The sequence below is a fragment of the Mytilus edulis genome, chromosome 10 (assembly GCF_963676685.1).
Source record: "Mytilus edulis chromosome 10, xbMytEdul2.2, whole genome shotgun sequence".
Taxonomy (NCBI): domain Eukaryota; kingdom Metazoa; phylum Mollusca; class Bivalvia; order Mytilida; family Mytilidae; genus Mytilus; species Mytilus edulis.
The window spans coordinates 72,439,224-72,457,977 of NC_092353.1; the positions used below are offsets into that span (position 1 = coordinate 72,439,224).

General features: G+C 29.7%; 1 protein-coding gene across 4 annotated transcripts; it reads right to left on the minus strand.

Annotated features, from left to right (window-relative positions):
* Positions 1 to 1,567: 1,567 nt before the first annotated feature.
* On the minus strand, positions 1,568 to 18,631 carry LOC139491832 (profilin-4-like). Of its 4 annotated transcripts, XM_071279719.1 has the most exons (6): positions 18,543 to 18,631; positions 13,699 to 13,783; positions 7,749 to 7,877; positions 7,167 to 7,301; positions 3,141 to 3,246; positions 1,568 to 1,811 (listed from the first exon to the last, which is right to left on the minus strand). In XM_071279719.1, the coding sequence occupies exons 2-6, from the start codon at positions 13,750 to 13,752 to the stop codon at positions 1,783 to 1,785; spliced, it is 453 nt and encodes a 150-aa protein (XP_071135820.1). In that variant the 5' UTR covers positions 13,753 to 13,783; positions 18,543 to 18,631; the 3' UTR covers positions 1,568 to 1,782. The 4 variants fall into 4 exon arrangements, with proteins under 4 accessions (XP_071135820.1, XP_071135823.1, XP_071135822.1 ...); XM_071279722.1 differs by lacking the exon at positions 13,699 to 13,783 and having other exon boundaries at positions 18,543 to 18,620; XM_071279721.1 differs by lacking the exons at positions 13,699 to 13,783; positions 18,543 to 18,631 and adding an exon at positions 10,210 to 10,321.
* Between the last annotated feature and the right edge of the window lie 123 nt (positions 18,632 to 18,754).

An 18,754-nucleotide genomic window follows, 5' to 3' on the forward strand; every position in this document is an offset into this window, starting at 1 on the left:
GTCATGCATAGGTGGATCCAGAAATGTTCATCAGTTGGGGTCCACTAACTGCCTGAGAGGGGACCCGCGCCTGTAACACTTAAGTGATTCCCTATATAACCAACCAATTTTTTTCCAAAAAAGGGGGTCAAGGCCCTCTCCCCCCCTTAATCCGCCTCTGTCACATATAAGTTTTCAGTAACATTATGGTAATAGTTCTACATATTTTCTTTGTTGAGCTTATCACTGATCAAGGGTATGTGATAGTTTGGATGCTCAAAAATCCATAAACATGTTTAACCCTGCCATATTCGTTATGTGCTTCTTCACAGATAAGAGCCTACATTCAGTTGTTGCCATTGGTGACTGTCTGCCATATTGTTTGTTTGCTGTTATTAACATGAAGTTAATGAATTGTTCAGAGGCCTGTAATAACTTGCATACTGTATATGATTGAAAGCTGTGCAGTGACCTCCAAGTTTAACAAATTTGTCCACATTAGCATAAAGTTAATAGCTGCCACTTTGGCAAAATATGACACATCTCCTTCTCAGGATGTGATCAACAAATTAAGCAAAACGAAACAAAAAAGTAAAGGACTACATTCTACTAAAGCTAGAGCAGTTGCAAACATATCTGCAATCAAATCATATACTAGTAGTTGTATGCGTAAACCATAACTTTTATGTTCCAACGATGAAGTTACAAAACTTTCTAAAATATAAAACTTTTAAGAAGTTTGTTAACTCTGCCATGGCTGCTGGAGCACTATCCCTATATATGTGAAGCTTTCAGTGACAGAAGTCACATGCTTAGAAAAAAAAATTAATTACAGTATAATTCATGAGGAATATTTCAGAAAAACATTAAGGCCCATTTTTAAAGCCATCAAGTTTCAAGACCTGCCCCAAACCTACCAAGTGCTTTCAAGTCTTTATGTGTAAAAATGATGTTGTATGCTTGCAAATGAGGCAACTCTCCACAAGAGACCATTTGACACAGAAATTCAAAACTAAAGGTCACTGTAGGCATTCAACGTTGATTTAAACCAATGTTGCATTGTCACCATAAAAGGACTCTAAAAGATAAATGTAAAACAATTCAAACAAGAAAACTAATGGCCTAATTTATTTACAGAATAATGAGAGTAAAATAAATATGAAATACAGCTACAATTGACAACCACTGAACAACTATATAGCTAATTAATGACAGTTGTTTTCATTCATTTGATGTATTTGAGCATTTGATTTAGCCATTTGATAAAAAGGGATTTTTTTAAGATTTAAGTTTCATTGGAGTTTTTTTTTAATTCTTTTTTTACTTTTTATAGGCTCATAACTTGGTATTTATTACATTGCATGGTTACTGTCTTATTAATATATACCCCAATTATACTCTTGAAAATAACTCAAGTAGGGACCCTTTTTAAACTTTGTTGCCATCATATTTTATATTTCATCCATGCTGTTCCAGTGTTAATTCATAAAGATGAATCATACCAGTTAAATCAAACATTTGCTATGGTGTCATTTGTTTAGCTGCAACTTCATACTGTTAAATTAATCAAAAAAGGTTAAATTTGAACCAATATATCATTTGATAAAAAAGTACATAAGTCATAAACATTTAATAACAATATCACAATTTATATCAATGGACGGAATGATCATGAACAGTTTTCTTTCAGTATTTTCAGCAGTTTTACAATCTCCATATCTTTATCACAAATCTGTATGGAAGTACTGATACTGATAGGTCAATTTCCATATTGTACCATACACATACTATCATTCATGGTCCTCACTTTCCCTTCTCTTTAAAATAATCAGCTGTAAATGAAACAAATATATTCATATAATAACATAGGTTATAAACTTATAACATGTGTTTAACCCTGCCACATTCCATAATTTTTTTATTTTTTTTTCTCATTGTGCTTGTCCCAAATAAAGAGTAATTCAATGGTTAAGGTAAGTTGCTGTTTGTCAATTTATTTGTTTTACTTTTATTGCTTTGTCTTAAATTAGGTTGGTTGTTTTTTTTGTTGGTTTGAATTGTTTCTCATTTTGACATGTCAGGGTCTTATATGGTTGCCTTTACCATATGGGTTTGCTCATAGCTGAAGGCCATATATAGTGACCTATAGTTGATAAATCTATGCAATTTAAAATAAATATAAAATAATGAGATGTGGTATGATTAACAATGAGACAACTGACTGAACTCTGTTGGAAATGTGTCTCAATGGCAATCAAACAACTTCTTCTTCTTTTATATTTTGTCTTGTCCACTATCTGGCTATGTCTTCCATAATAATTCAACTGCAAAAACAATAATATTAACTTAATTTTGACTAAAGAAAGGTGATGCCCGTGCCATTTGCTCTGGTTTACTCATATTTGTCTTTGAATGTTTGTTTTCAAAGCAGTAGGGTGCTGGTCATTGATATTATTTGTACTTTTTAGTAATTTTGATAATTCCTGTTATGATATTTATGTTTCAGCTTAAAAAAGTATCACAACTCACATATGAATTGAGACTAGATACCAAAAGATAATCTGTTGTGTTCAATTAACAGAGACTATATACTGTAAATTCAGAAATGATTGTGTGCATTTATTACTGTGATTTTTTTCATTTTTGTTTTCATAAATATTATAATGTACTGTTATCCAAATACAATATAATCAGAAATTATTGTAATGTTTTATAAATGTGAAAAAAATCAACAGTATTTATGATAGAAAACTTGCATTCATAATTCCAGTACTGATGGTCTTGCATAAATTTTTGCAATCACAGTAATAAATTTTCACATGTTTTGCCATTAATCAAATATTTGCATTAATGAACAATATTTCACAGATTAATTTCAGAATTAACAATAAGAAAGCAACCATTTAACTTCCAAGGGGGGTGGGTAATGGTTATTTGTCTGAGTCATAATACTTTTTTCATCCTCTTTGCCAAAACATTTTTTTTAGAAAAAAAACATACCTCCCTCCCATTTACATTACCCAATACGATTCAGTTAGAAATAATTGATGATGTTTCCAGTGAATATTGGTGGGTGTGTATTATTCCCCTTGAAATAACTCTCTGTATCTCTCAACATAATCTCTACATTTGGAACTATCTGACAATCTCTAAATACAAACCTAATTTTTCTACAGCCTCTACACATACGCTAGGAAACATATTCTCTGAGTAAGTGGATATCAGCAACATTGATTGTGTTCTCACTAAAATAAGTCCTCTTTTATCCTGAAATACATGAAAAAATGGTACAAACTTCAACATGAGGCTGTCACAACGACAGCAAACCGGATTTATTAACATTTATTTGTGTCCTGGCAATATCACAAGAACCATTATACTGATGAATGGTGAAAGTGAAAATCGTCAATATCAAATTTGACCTCCATTTTGTCATCAGTATCAACATATTAAAATTTGAAAAGCTTAGATTGAATGTTTCATGAGTAAATGCAACAACGTGAATGGAAACGCCATTTTACGATCTTTCAAGACCATAACTCATGAACGGTAAAAGTCAAAATCGTCATTATTGAACTTGACCTCTATTTTGTCATCAGTAACAACATATTAAAATTTCAAAAGCTTTGGTTGAATGGTTCATGAGAAAATGCACGGACACGACGGGAAACACCATTTTTCAATCTTTCAAGAACCATAACTCCTGAACGGTAAAAGTCAAAATCGTCATTATTGAACTTGACCTCCATTTTGTCATCAGTAACAGCATATTAAAATTTCGGAAGCTTTGGTAGAACAGTTCATGCATAAATCAGAGATGGGTCCGATTACTTTCAATGTAATTGATTAAATAACAATTACTTTGTCATTTGTACGATTAAATTAAATTAATGATTACATCATTTCTGAAAGTATCTGATTAAATTAATGATTACATTGGCAAAGTAATCATGATTACATCTGATTACAATGAATTTAAAAACAAAACATTTTGAATAATGTGAATGAATAAACGTTCAATAACACTATAGCATTTTTGAGAAAGTATTTTAATTGGTTCAATTATAAAATGATAACTTCAAATTAAACTTCATTTATTTAAAAAAACACCAAATTTCACTACATATATTATATACATTACATTTTATCACCAATGATTTCTGAATTATTTTGAATTAAATTTAATAAAGATAAATCATAATGAAGAGTTTTTTGTTTGTCTTCTAATTTATATGTATTCCAAGTTGCAGTTTATGGAAGTTTAAGTATGGATGAAATAAAGTTACCAGTTAAAACTATGTTAAATTTGAATAGAAGTGTTTAATCAAATTGTAAACAATATGTAAGTACTAAAAATCATTGCATTTTACATGTCCAGTCCAATACAAAAAAGTTTAAACAACATATTTGTCCAACTTTTAATTTAGTTTGTGCTAATTAGATAAATGTTCATGTCCGATTTATCTTTTATCATATATATTTCCCTACAGCTATACTCAATTTGTAATTGCAATAAAAACAAACCTTAATTAGTCTCCTACCTGTCAATTCAAAGTTGATAAAAATCACAAAAATTAACAAAAGATTATAATTCAGGGTTAAAGAAAAGTATTACTTGAATATATAACAGTTATTATCAAATATTAATATGAAGATCATTATAAAACGATGAATATACATGTATGTAAAATATCTTTTACCAAGATAAAAGATATATAATTGTATTATATGTCTCTCCTTAGGCTAATGATGACTTTTCAATACTGTAACAGTTTATTTTTTACTGAAGTAGACATGCTTAAAGTGGGCAGAATCAATTTGCGCCAATTGCAGTTTTGAAAAGGTATTAATTGCGCCACTCTCTTTTATTTTGATGGTATTAATTGCGCCAATAAATGAAATGAAATTGCGCCACATTTACCTGTTAATATTTTTTACCTATATCATACCTGTACGTCATGTTTTACCTTTATCAAGACAAGACAAGACAAATACTTTATTAAAGTCTCGCCACTTGTTACATATAAAACATACAGCTTTTTAAAACACAAGTTAACAACAAGAGCCACTCTATAAAGAGTTTTGAGAGACTATAAAACAATTTTTTCTTAAAATTATAATGCAAATACAAGTCAACTATCACGAGTATAAAATACATTTTCGCTTTATTAAAATTTCATAGCAGATTTTGGCAGTATAAAATACCATATATTTGTCATTTGTAAAAAGAAATATATTTTTTTCATTATCAGTGTCCAGAAATTAGAACGTCAAATTTTGAGAACTGCGTGTAAAAGAAAAGCAACCAATGTGTTGTCAGAGCGACCTACAAAAATAAATTCAGAGATCTTCAAAATTGTAGAAGAAAATTTAGAAAAGAAAGATTTAAAATATGTGTGTCAGCCTATATAGAGAGAGAAGAAAACTGCGTCCGGCTTAATCTAAGAAATCGAGCAGAATTTCACAGAATATTGGATGATATTGGTGTTCTTACAAACAAAGAATAATTTAGATGATGACTTTGTATTGTGTAACGATCCAGAAAGCGGTATAATTTTATTAGGATGCGAGGCTAATTTGAAATTTCAGTGTACAATGTCAGATGAGTTTTTTGCTGTTGGTACCTAGTCAATCATTTAGTTGTTATATATAAATAAAAATATATAAAAATGGCGCAATTAGATGATTATTTTATTGGCGCAAATGATACCTATAGTTTTGAAAATTAGGTGGCGCAAAAGAGGTATTGGCGCAATTAAGTTGTGGCGCAAATGAGTTACTTTTTGGCGCAAAAAGATATTGCCCCTTAAAGTAACCAAATAATTTTAGTATGTTTAAAATTTATCAAATATGAATAACAAAGAGGTTCATTTAATGACCACAACACAATTTTAGATTTTTTTCATTGTAATCAGAATGTAATCAAAAAGTAATCATGATTACAGGGTATTTTGAAAAGTAATTGATTAAATTAAATTACATGTAATCAGATTTTTGGCTGATTAATGATAACACTGATCACTTGAAAAAATGTAATCAATTACAGCTGATTAATGATTACAATTACAATTACCCCAAGTCTGGCATAAATGCACGGACACGACTGGAAACTCCATTTTTCAATCTTTCAAGAACCATAACTCCTGAACGGTAAAAGTCAAATTCTTCATTATTGAACTTGACCTCCATTCTGTCATTAGTAACAACATATTAAAATTTGGGAAGCTTTGGTAGAACAGTTCATGGGTAAATGCACGGACACGACTGGAAACTCCATTTTTCAATCTTTCAAGAACCATAACTACTGGACGGTAAAAGACAAAATCGCCATTATTGAACTTGACCTTCGTATAGTTGTCAGTAATAACATATTAAAATTTTAAAAGCTTTGGTTGAACGGTTCATGAGTTAATGCACGGACAACATTTGATTGCCGCCCGCCCGCCCGACCGCCCGCCCGCCGTAAATCCCCAAATCAATAACCGACATTTTTGTCACAAAAATCCGGTTAATAAAATTATTCAGTTAATTTGGATTACAAAATATTACATTTGGAGGAAGGAGGTATGTATATCAACCCAACAACACATAAAAAAAGATGCATTGAAGAACTTTGCACTTTGTACATACAGCCGTTTAAGAAACAAAGCCCCTTTTGGGGAGATTTATAATAGTCATAGATGTTTTGTACTGATTCCCAGATATGATTTGTATGTTTCATCTCATAGAGATATAATACTTGGGAACGTTTACCAGATAGAATAAAGTTAAAACCTACATGTTAGGTGGTGGAATTGAATTCTGAGAAGACCTAAAGTGCAGTGAGTGATATTACAGAATTTTAATATAAATTTAAGTTCTCAAAAGTTCTCGGCATATAAATATGGAAAATATTCCACACAGCCCTATGTTCTGACCTTTGAAAAATTAGTAGTGAATATCAACTTTGCATTTAGACTAAGGCTATAATTTTTTATGAAACTACAGCTCTATATTTCTGGCATACCAGTATGTATTTAACTTTTATCCAACTTTATTTTCAGAAAAATAAATAAAGAGCTGCTGAACCAAGGCCCCCTATGTTAACAGTTTTGTGCTGGTAGAGTTCCCTTGAGTGGATACATTACCAGATGGTATGCAGGGTTGTCATATAAAAAAATCAAATACCACTAATATCACATACTTACACATTTACCATATATGGAGTTTTTGTCTGCTCGCACACATTTGTACTGTCTGTCATCAAAGTAAATTCCTTCTTCTCTTGTCTGTGGGGGATTTTTAAAAGCATCTAGTAAAATTTGTACTTGTTCTTGATGAAGCTAAAAATATAATAATGCAAAATTTTAAACATAAGTCAGTAATTATACATTGTTTTAGAACAAGATATAAACAAGGTTTAAAATTTAGTAACAATGAAAAAAAATTCATTAAAAGCATTTACTTTGTAAAACTTACAGATATTTTAAGACCATCTAATAACAATTTCCAAAGATAAATTAAAATTTTGTCACAAGAAATTTGTTCTTCAACAAAAGCAAATTTTATTAGATTTCAAATTGCCATATTTCATTGTAATTCATAAGAATTTATAACAAGAGTGCCCACACTGAAATGTCTTGCCTTCTTTACTAACCATTGATTTTTGTTGTTGATAGTCCTAGCTATATATATATATATAGATAGAAATGTACACCCCACAATTAATCTATGCAGTAAATATAGTTGAACATGGTTTTTAAAGTATGTACCATGATACTATTACTTACATTAAACCCTACAGAACTAGCTCTGATGTTACAGTCCTTCCGTCTGATGATGGCGCAGTGCTGCACATGGTCAGTGGAAATCAGTGCATCATGCAGCAAATTCTGCAGCTGATTCATCTTTACTGCATCCTGAAACGAAGAAAACAATTTTTTTAACAAGCATAAGTACTGGCAAGAAATAGATCTTTTGCATATATAGAACAAGCAAAAACAGCAAAAACAAAAGTTGATATGGTCATTTATAATGTTGATCTGACAATTCATATATGAAACCTATATTCTAAGAAAATTCTATGATAAGTGAAGTGTTCCATTCTCAATTTTATTTTTATGTTACATTTTGCAAATTATAGGAAAATCATACAGAACATGCACAAGTCTAAAAATTGCATTTCGCCATCCCAAAACATGTTTTGAGAATGTATTTTATCAAGAAGACGTTTGATTTTTGTCTCCATTACTTGTTTTTATCCTTTCTAATATTTAGATGGTAATAAATTTCAATCAGTTTGTCTATAAAGGCAGGGAACAGTATTACAGCACTTTTAATGTATCCTGCAGATTCATGGTACCCTGAATAAGCCTAATACTTTCTATTCAAATTTTAACTTAGTGACAGTCTCCTTGTCATCGATTCAGTATTAAGTGTATATTGCATTTTTCCTGTAAAAATATCATCATAAAATAATGATATGAGAAAAAATAACTATAACAAAATTCCTTACCAAATCCATTGAACCTAGAGAATGTAATATTGTAAACATAATAAAATAATCCAGTTATTTCCGCACCAATTCTTACAGAAATTCTTTATGAATAAACAAAATAAATTTTATAACTATCCACAAAAACTTATAAGATGAAGTATAGTATATAATTTTCCAATATTACTCCATTAACCAGAATATATTTCTGGTTGGATTATATTGCTAGAACAAGAAGATAGATAAAACTTGACACATTTTATCAATAATTCATAATCCTTGTATCATTGTCAATAAATCAATTTTTTGTAAAATTTGTTGGCCTAAAATGATTAATTGTCAAAATATCACCAGTTTTAAAATTCTGGTATTTTAAAAACATTAGGTTCATTTTTAGAATTTAAAGTAGATATTTATTCATTTTATTTATAATATTTAAAAGTTTAATTGGATGGAGAGAATGGACAGGAATAAAGAGACTGAACTCTACAATTATCAATTTTCTCTGACAAATAATATCTATATAATTTACATATGCATATATGCTCTAAACATCTTTAACTTTTATTTGAATTCTTTTGTAAAATAAATTGTGAATCCTTAAACTCTGTCAAAAATGCAAAATATCTATAATCAATACAATTGCCAAAAATATTATGTAGGAAAATCACAACTGAAATCATAAATTGCCTGTTTTTAATAAATGAGATGAGTTGGATAGAAAACGACCTCATGCCATGGGTACACATATACATGTACATGTATGATACTTTGATTTATTTTGCAACATTCAAATAAAATATAAAAGATGTATTTTGGTATGTTTTGTAGGGTTCTTAAAAAAAAGATTTATTTTAGGATATTTATTTGTATCATGTCAGTATCAATCTGGCACAGGTCAAATATTGTGAACCTGAATCTGTCGCATTTTTTTCATTTATAAGAAAAAGAATATGGCAATAATTTCTGTATTTGGTAATATCTAGCAGAGTACTTTTAAAAAACATATCTAAAGATAAATAAACACCTACTGGTATATTTGACAATATTAGATTTTTATAAATATTAATGATAAATAGTTTTTCATGAAATTTTAAGTTTTTGTCCTTCTTTTTTGAATTTCTTTTTAAGTTTCAAAATACACTCTATTTAATTACCATTATATCCAAGCTTTCCCTCCTGAACAAGAAATTCATGTTGTTCATTTTTATATCCAAAAATATTTCTTCGATCAGATTCCAAAAGTCTATATGTTAAGTTCCTTGCCTTCCTAAATAATTCAAACAATTTAAAAGCAAATAAGGATTTAAATAAGTTAGAAAATATTTTTGTTTTGAAGTGAAATTTAACCCATGTAAACTATATCAGTTATCAAATAGCATTAAATACCAAAAAAGTCTACAATTTCATTAATTAAATTTTTTGCTATTGTACAAATTATAATAGTTGACGTTGCAGAAAGATCTGATTATATTAGCCTTTTAATTATAGCAACAAAAAAGGCATCGGAGGGTTAATGCATTTTAATTTGTTATATTTATTTTAAAAAGAAAATGTTTAATATTACAAATTTTCTTATCCAAATCTTAACAATCATGATAACATTCTTTAATTATTTTTTTTTATTCTTTGAGAAATGCAAGATTTTCCCTTTTTTACAAATATTTTAAAGAATTTTAAAGGTTAACTTAGACTACATATATATTCCATCCCCTCCCATAGTTCCCCGAAACTCATTCTGACAATGGTTTAGTTACCACCAAATCAACTGAAGCGCTACATTCTGAGGCCCTACTCTCCATATTCAAATGTGTCCGTCCACCGAACCATGAAATCTTCTCCTTTCACAAACACACTTCAGAGAGAAATTCTATTCCTTCTTTTAAATTAGATTCCTTTGTTTTAGTAAAACAATTAACTGATTAACTGACTCCGATCCTTTCAAAATTAAACTTGCGGAAAAAGTTTTTACAATTCGTTTTTCAACTTGTTCACAAAGTTGTTTTCAACTTATACTATACACCCCAGCAACCATTATGTAGGTATAAAAAGTTCAAACTATAAAATAAGAGTTTATTTGTCAAACTTTTTTGTTAACATCTTAAAATTAATTGGATTTTAAAAATCAGCTTAGCGGGAGGATATATTAAAAGGTGAGTTTGGAACAAAAGGTAAAATGTCAAAATCATGGTTAAATATTTGATATTGGACCATTAAAAAAGACCAACTTAAGAGTAAAATAAATATTACAATATATGTACAAAGGCAATGTTATCTAAATACTTATCTAAAATTAGGCTTGCATTTAAATTGCTTAACAAACTATATTTTTTTCAGAATTTTTATACTCTGGACTAAGAACTTATCAAATCATGATGGGCATAAGGTAAGGAAAGTTTTTGTTATATTTCTTTATAAAATAAATTTCTTTTCTACACGATTTTAGAAATTAAATGTCAATTTCAACACAATGCATATTTTGCATGTTTTAAATTTACGCTCACAATTAACAATTTCAAATTTGCACCAACTGCATCCAAAAATAAAACCTTGCTACGTATCAGAAACTTAGACATTTCAGTTTACTTCACATACATTAATTAGGACATATAAACAAAACATAAAAATATTTCCAATTTTTGAAAGATTTATTAAGATATAGTGGTCAAAAGACGGTCACAATTTTTCCAAAAAGGAGGTGGATATTACTGTTGTGTCACACAATTCCAACTTATATTTTTCCATCACAAAATGAAAACTTTCAATGTTTTCTTCTTCTCTTTCTTTCACATGAATTTTTCATAATTTAAAAATAGTATATCTTTAAAAAATTAAATTAACACAATACTGATCTTAATTGTACATTACAAGAAAATTGTGGTCACTAAGTTAATTATAATATGATGTAAATGTATTTGCAAATATCACAGTGATCTAAATATTGCTAAACAAAATATTTGCTTTACAAGAAAAACTGACCTGATCATTGATATGGATTTAAAATGAACTAAAACCCCGCCACATTAGTGATTATTCATGTATGTGCCTGTCCCAAGTCAGGAGCCTGTAATTCAGTGGTTGTCATTTGTTTATGTGTTACATATTTGTTTTTTCGTTTATTTATTTTTTACATAAATAAGGCCGTTAGTTTTCTCGTTTGAATTGTTTTACACTGTCTTATCAAGGCCTATTACAGCTGACTATGCGGTATGGGCTTTGCTCATTGTTGAAGGCCGTACGGTGACCTATAGTTGTTAATGTCTGTGTCATTTTGGTCTTTTGTGGATAGTTGTCTCATTGGCAATCATACCACATCTTCTTTTTTATAAAATGCAAAGGTGGTAAAGTATACCCTTATTATAAAGAGTTATAAGTTAAATAGATATGTGAAAGATTCCAAAAGGATATTCAGACTCATTTAAGTAAATAACAAACCTACAATGTCATGATAATAACAAAATATATTAATTGAGAGAAAGAAATGTATTTCAAATTTTAAATTTGCATTTAAGGGGGTTCACGGGTCTAAATCATTTATATAGGATTTCTCTATATTTTTCTATAAACGACTTTATCTTATAGTTAATAGAAAAATAAAATAAAAAAGTGTGGTCACCGTTCATTTGCGCTCACAATCTGCCTTCGAAAGAAGCATACATTTTTGTAAAGGTGTTTTTTTTCTGTTGAAGTAATAGGAGAAATAAAGGTAATATCGAAATAAAAAAAAGAAATTTATTACAGAAATCGCTAAAATTTTACAATAATTTAGTTTAAGTACAACTTTTATGGAAATTATATTAAAAAAGATAGGTCACCGATGAGTTGAAAAAGATATTTCAATTTTAGAGCCAAAAAATGGCATTTTTCCACCAAAGGGAGATAATTTGGAACTTTTTCAATGATGTATACATTTTGAAAGTCATCTGGAGCCAACACGAATTGATTGTTTTGAATGATTTTTGTATCGTATGATAAAGTAACAACTACAAAAGGAAATAAATAAAATTTGTAATGAAAACAAATGTTTGATTTTTTTCTGAAATTTTTATACCCTCGAGCCTCCTTAATTAACCTAACTATATGTACTATTTGAGTAAAAAAAGGGAAAACATAAATCAATAAAATTAGAAGCAGATAACTGTCAACTGCTACCCTTTGAAAGAATTTCATGCAGCTGAAATATAATTTCCATAGTTATAATGTATAAATACATTCAAGCATATTCTTGGTTAGAATTCAAACACATGCAGCAAACTGGTTTATTAGTATTTTAATCACAATGTATCCTAGCTTATAACCTGATACTCTTCCTGTCAACATGCTCAATGGACAATAGGGCTCTTCACGGTTAGTTCGGCCATATTGGATAGGGGGCAGATTTTCATAATAGAGGTAAAAATGGTGTGAAAAATACGGGAAAACATCATTAAAACAGAGCTGTTGCTTGGAAACACACATAGGATTTCCCACACTTTCATACCATTTCCACCTCCTTCCAAAAAATCTGCCCCCTATCCAATATGGCCGAACTAACCGTGAAGAGCCCTATTAAATCCATGATTAAAATGTGCTTAGTAGGGATCACAGGTTCTCACTAAGGCATGCTGAGGAGAGTCCATGAGTCCTGCTAATAGACTTTGGAATACCTATCTGGGCTGGTCATTTTTAAAACTCATGAGTCCAAAGTTGCATCAAAATTTTAAAATAGGGTATCAAATGAGAACAAACATGTATATCATAATTTTATAACAAAGGTTTAAGATAATCAAAATTATATGTCATAATTAGTCTAGCTTTTTATTTTTGTCATGGAGACTGAAATAATGAAGCAGTCTTAGCTCAACAAAATTTCATCTTCCCACTGTTGGACTCGATCACCATTGCCAAAAATGACGAGTCCATGGCCTCGTCTTGAAAAATCCTTAATGAGAATCCTTGAGATCCAGTTACAATACATTTTAACATTGAACATTATACATTTATTTCCTGTGCTTGAGGGAAATATGAAGATTTGTTCACCCAAGAAAAATCATACTTCACGAGGGCATTATTGTTAGGTATAAGGGAAATAACACACAGGTTTTGAAACTAATTAGTTGAACACAAAACTTTGTTATTGCGAAACCTTATGCAACAAATTTTATTAATTTCAAAACGCAATTATTATGATCATGATTAAACATTATCATGCTTATGATTAAGAAACACATGCTGCAACTGTTATCAAAAGACCATGCTCTACTTACAGGAAGTCCAGAGACTTGGAATTGTGGGTTCCTTTTCAAATCAATATCTCCCATTTTGTTTTTTATGTCTTATCTAATCCAATTGCTTAAAATGTCATAAAATAAGTTGATTAATAATGAAAAAAATCATAAATGTTGATCACAATAACATCTAAATACGACCATTCAAGTAAAATTCCATGCATATAATGATGACTATTCAAAAGAATATTCCATGCAACATTATCCTGTAATTATTACAAATGTTGCTAATCACTGATTCAAACAAATAAAAAGCACTTCTTCTTATTTTTATAATACAGTACGTAACAATAATTATTTTTGTTACTCAATTTAATAAGTTGGAGACTGAATTTTTTTTTAAATATCATGAATGAAAAAAACCAATATGAAGTAAAGCATAATTCATAACCATCACTGAGATATTCAATTTTGTTATTTGTGTTTACGAATTTCACTTTTAACCAATTATATGAACTTCAGAAGGGGGTAAAATGGGGTAAAATATTTTTTTCCAATTTGTTATTGAAATTTCAGATCAAAATATCTTAGGCCTGTCAGGCTTATTTATCAATTACAAATGAAACCTTCAAAATAAATCAACAAAATCATCTTCTCATAAAAAATGATGTCTAAAATATTTATATCATTTTTCAGAATCATTCCGTTTTAAAAATTTCCCTTATGAAAAATCTTAAAATGAATACTTAATTTTTATCAAATAAAATAAACAAACATCCTTATATCAAATTGATAAACTTGGGTTCTAATTTTCCATTTCAATAATGTTTACAATTTTCTTAATAGATAAACCTTTAAAACTTGTCAACCAAACATTATAAATTATCTCCCCTTTGAAGATATCACAAATATAGGTTGTTAAATTACCCCTTGATTAAACTGTAGTTTAATTTGAATCAATCAAATAAAACAGATCTAAAAATACAACTTTTCCCACAAAGGCTTTGAAGTAGGAATGTTAATGTTTCAATGTAAATGTAAACTGTTGAAATTGAGATACTTTGTACATGTACATCAATAGGTGAAATTCAAAACTAGATTAATAATTTATATAAGAAAAGTGAGTAAAACCATATACAGTTGTTTTTCACAATTCAAAAGATCACAATTGTAAAAATTATAATTTTTACCATTTAAACATAAATGTTAGATATTGGCACTTTGTTTATGCTTATTTTTCACACTCTGATATCATTCTTTACAGTAGTCTAATTCAATCATGTTCACATACTGATTATACATTTATTGAAAGAATAGGAACTAAAAATGTACTAAACTAGAGGTAAATTCTAAAATAATAAAAACTATATCATTGATACACACATGTAGGACTCTAAAATGTGATGGTGACGCTAAAGTACGATGGTCACGCTAAAGTGTGATGGTCTACGCTAAAGTACGATGATTCCATATGCTAAAGTGCGATGGTCCGGGGAAATATAAACGTAAAAACGTAGTTTAATTATGACGTTAACAGTTATACAAACTATAAATTGAACATGCCGGAAGATAAAGTACAAATATTTTATTAACACCTTTAAAACAAAATTTTGATTGAAACCTGACTGTAATTTGTCGGCTGAGGCAAATGTGTTTTTTTTTCAATAGCTGGAAGAACTGGTATCATGCAGTCGACCATTTTACTACAAGTATATAGATACAAAATAGTATTAGCATGGATATCATTTATCCTGCTTTTGTTGGAAGCGAACAGATACATTTCAATCATTGTTCATGTTGTAGTTTACTTTGCAGTTCCAGTTAAAATATTGTCGATATTATTGGAAAGTAACGTCGGTAAAATAAAAGTACTTGACTGTTTTCATGCGTTAATTATAATTTGATTTAGTCAGCTAAAACATTATTTTGTATATTGAAGGAAAATATAATATGATTGTGTGGTCACTATGACAAAGAAGAAAAGTCAGCAAACATCGCCCCTCTCTTTCGTTTAAATTAAAACTTACCAAACAAGAATGTGTCCACAGTACACGGATGCCCCACTCGCACTATCATTTTCTATGTTTAAAGGACTGTGAAATTGGACTAAATTCTCTAATTTGGCATTAAAATTAGAATGATCTTATCAAAGAGAACATGTATACTAAGTTTCAAGTTGATTGGACTTCTACTTTATCAAAAACTACCTTGACCAAAAACTTTAACCTGAAATTTGCACTATCATTTTCTATGTTCAGTGAACCGTAAAATTGGGGTCAAAACTCTAATTTGGCATTTAAATTAGAAAGATCATATCATAGGGCACATGTATACTAAGTTTCAAGTTGATTGGACTTCAACTTCATCAAAAACTACCTTGACCAAAAACTTTAACCTGAAGCCAAAAACTTTAACCTGAAATTTGCACTATCATTTTCTATGTTCAGTGAACCGTAAAATTGGGGTCAAAACTCTAATTTGGCATTTAAATTAGAAAGATCATATCATAGGGCACATGTATACTAAGTTTCAAGTTGATTGGACTTCAACTTCATCAAAAACTACCTTGACCAAAAACTTTAACCTGAAGCGGGACAGACGGACGAACGAACGAACGAACGAACAGACGGACGGACGACAAACGAACGGACGCACAGACCAGAAAACATAATGCCCCTCTACTATCGTAGGTGGGGCATAAAAATGTGACATATACCGACAATAATCTAATTTTGTATTTATAATTTACAATAACGGCTGTATGAGAAGGTGTTCCAATCAGTGATAGACTGTGTGAACGGCAATCTACACCAATTGTCTTTTGTAAAAAGACTGCTTTTAACCTCCTTGTTTTAATCCCTTGAATCTTACCCATTTAGTCCATTGCACTTTAGCATGATACATCATCATACTTTAGCAAACAAACAACCATAGCACTTTAGCGTGAGACACCATCATACTTTAGCGTAGACCATTGCACTTTAGCGTAACCATCTCACTTTAGAGTACCGTCGCACTTTAGAGTCCTACATATATATATACAAAGAGGCCATTTGTAGTCAATATCTTTTCAAATTATATATATTGGAACAGTATTTATATCATTAAGGCCATTGGAAACTGAATGTTGTTATCCCGTAATTAGGACATGAAAATTTTAAAAGGGTATTAAAGAGACAGACAGGAAAAACTTTTCAATTTATTGTTATCATTTTGTGAAAAATCAAACAAAGCACATGCAGTTTTGTTTAAGAGAATGTTTTCTAAAACCATGACTGACAGGAAATTGTGGAAAAAAATATTTTGACATAATACCTGGACCTGTTTTGTGAATTATTGCTAATTTACAAAATTTTCCTCTGATCTTTACTGACCGGTAATTTCCTTTCTCAGCACAGTCATGACAGTAAAGTTTCAAAATTTATATGAAAAATAATTGCTAGAAACACATGTGCCATTGCCATTTAAAAATGTTGTCAAATTTAAAATAGCAGTAAACGGACCATTTTTTCATCTCTGTCAACTTCATTGTATTTATAGCCATACCAGCTTGCGAGAAAATCAATCTTGTTGAGATTACCACCGATAATTTATAAGTATATTTAAGCTATTTTAAATTTGATGAATAATAAATTAAACATTTTCAAAGAATAGTCAAACAGTTAAAGCATCATTGAAAATTTTCTTAAAGAGAATCTTTAAATTTATTATTTTCATATAATTTAATTTTGGATGTAACGCGTCTTCTGATTGGCTGACGTTATTTTGTTATGAGCCCATAGACATAATTTAGTCATGTGACCGTGACGTCATCAACGTTTTTTCATGGTTTTCTACGGTTTAAAATATAATTTAGAATTAAATTATAAGAAATGACTGTATTATTTTCTCTGTCTATTCGAAATAATAAAAAATGTGGTGCACACTGTTAAATAACCCGCTACGTGCGTTATTCAGTGTGCACCAAATTTTTTATGTTATTTCTTCATAGACAGAAAAAATATTACAGTCATTCCTTAAATGTTTTAATAAAGAAGAATTGACTCACATTAGGTAAAAACAAACCCTGAAAGGGTAGCCTCAGGGGACACCAACAGTGTTTTTGCACTGATAGCTAACTTCATGAATGTCTGGATGAGATTTACAAAATAGAGTATAAATTTACTGACAAAAAATGCAGAATAAAGGCCAAAAATTTCTTATAGAAATGAGAATAATCAGGTGCCAAATATTCATGATATTTATAAAAGATAACATAAAAAGGCAACTTGTGTATGAAAGAAATCAAGGTCCCAAATTAACCCTCCTACAAAAATGACACATACACTACAGCTGTCTTTATTTTCAATGTACATGAGAGGGGGGAGTCAAGGAATTCAGTGCATTCACGCCAATTCACGTTCGCCCCCTTTCACTTTTGCACCTATATATTTGCACCAAAAGTCCGTTCTCACTCTACACATTCACTCTCAATAATTTGTAATCGAGTTTTGATTAGTGTATTACTATAAAAAAAAAATTCATTGATACTAAAGACTAAATAAAGTGAGATTCTGACGAAGTTTTTTTTTGGGGTGTTGAATAAATGGTAAACATGGTCAGTGTATTGCTATAAATATATTTTTTCCATTGTCTCTACATATAGCGAGAATCTGACAACATTTTGTTAATGTGTTAAATAAAAGGCCTGTACATCATGCTAAAAGTTGGCACCACTACTCCAGTGCCAGTGGTTTATTTACACAAAATAACTTAGCTCGATGTTTTGGGACTGATAACATTGATACACAATCAATAAATTTGCATCATACTCAAATTGGGGGTAATTTATAACACACAGTAACCTAGTTTTACGTATCCACAAAATGATAACAAATCTTTACCATATTTTCTCTTATGTGCAAACACAATTACCTCCCTTGATAGGAAATCTTCTTTGTCGTCAAGGAGATGTTTTGCAGCATTTTCTCTTTGCCTGTTGAATAATATTGTGTATTTAGTAAAGTGACACTTTGATTTTATAATAAACTTTATTTTCAAATACCGTAGACATCGTTTAAACGTTATACCTTCGCAAATAACAGTCTAAATATAT

Bases quoted from the DNA above. Each gene is read 5' to 3' on its own strand.
- LOC139491832 (XM_071279719.1), bottom strand. From the start codon at position 13,752: ATGGGAGATATTGATTTGAAAAGGAACCCACAATTCCAAGTCTCTGGA. The intron at 7,878-13,698 runs GTAAGTAGAGCA...TCTTCGTTTCAG, and splicing joins TCCAAGTCTCTGGACTTCCT to GATGCAGTAAAGATGAATCA. The intron at 3,247-7,166 runs GTAAGTATGTGA...CATGTATTTCAG, and splicing joins ACTCCATATATGGTAAATGT to GATAAAAGAGGACTTATTTT.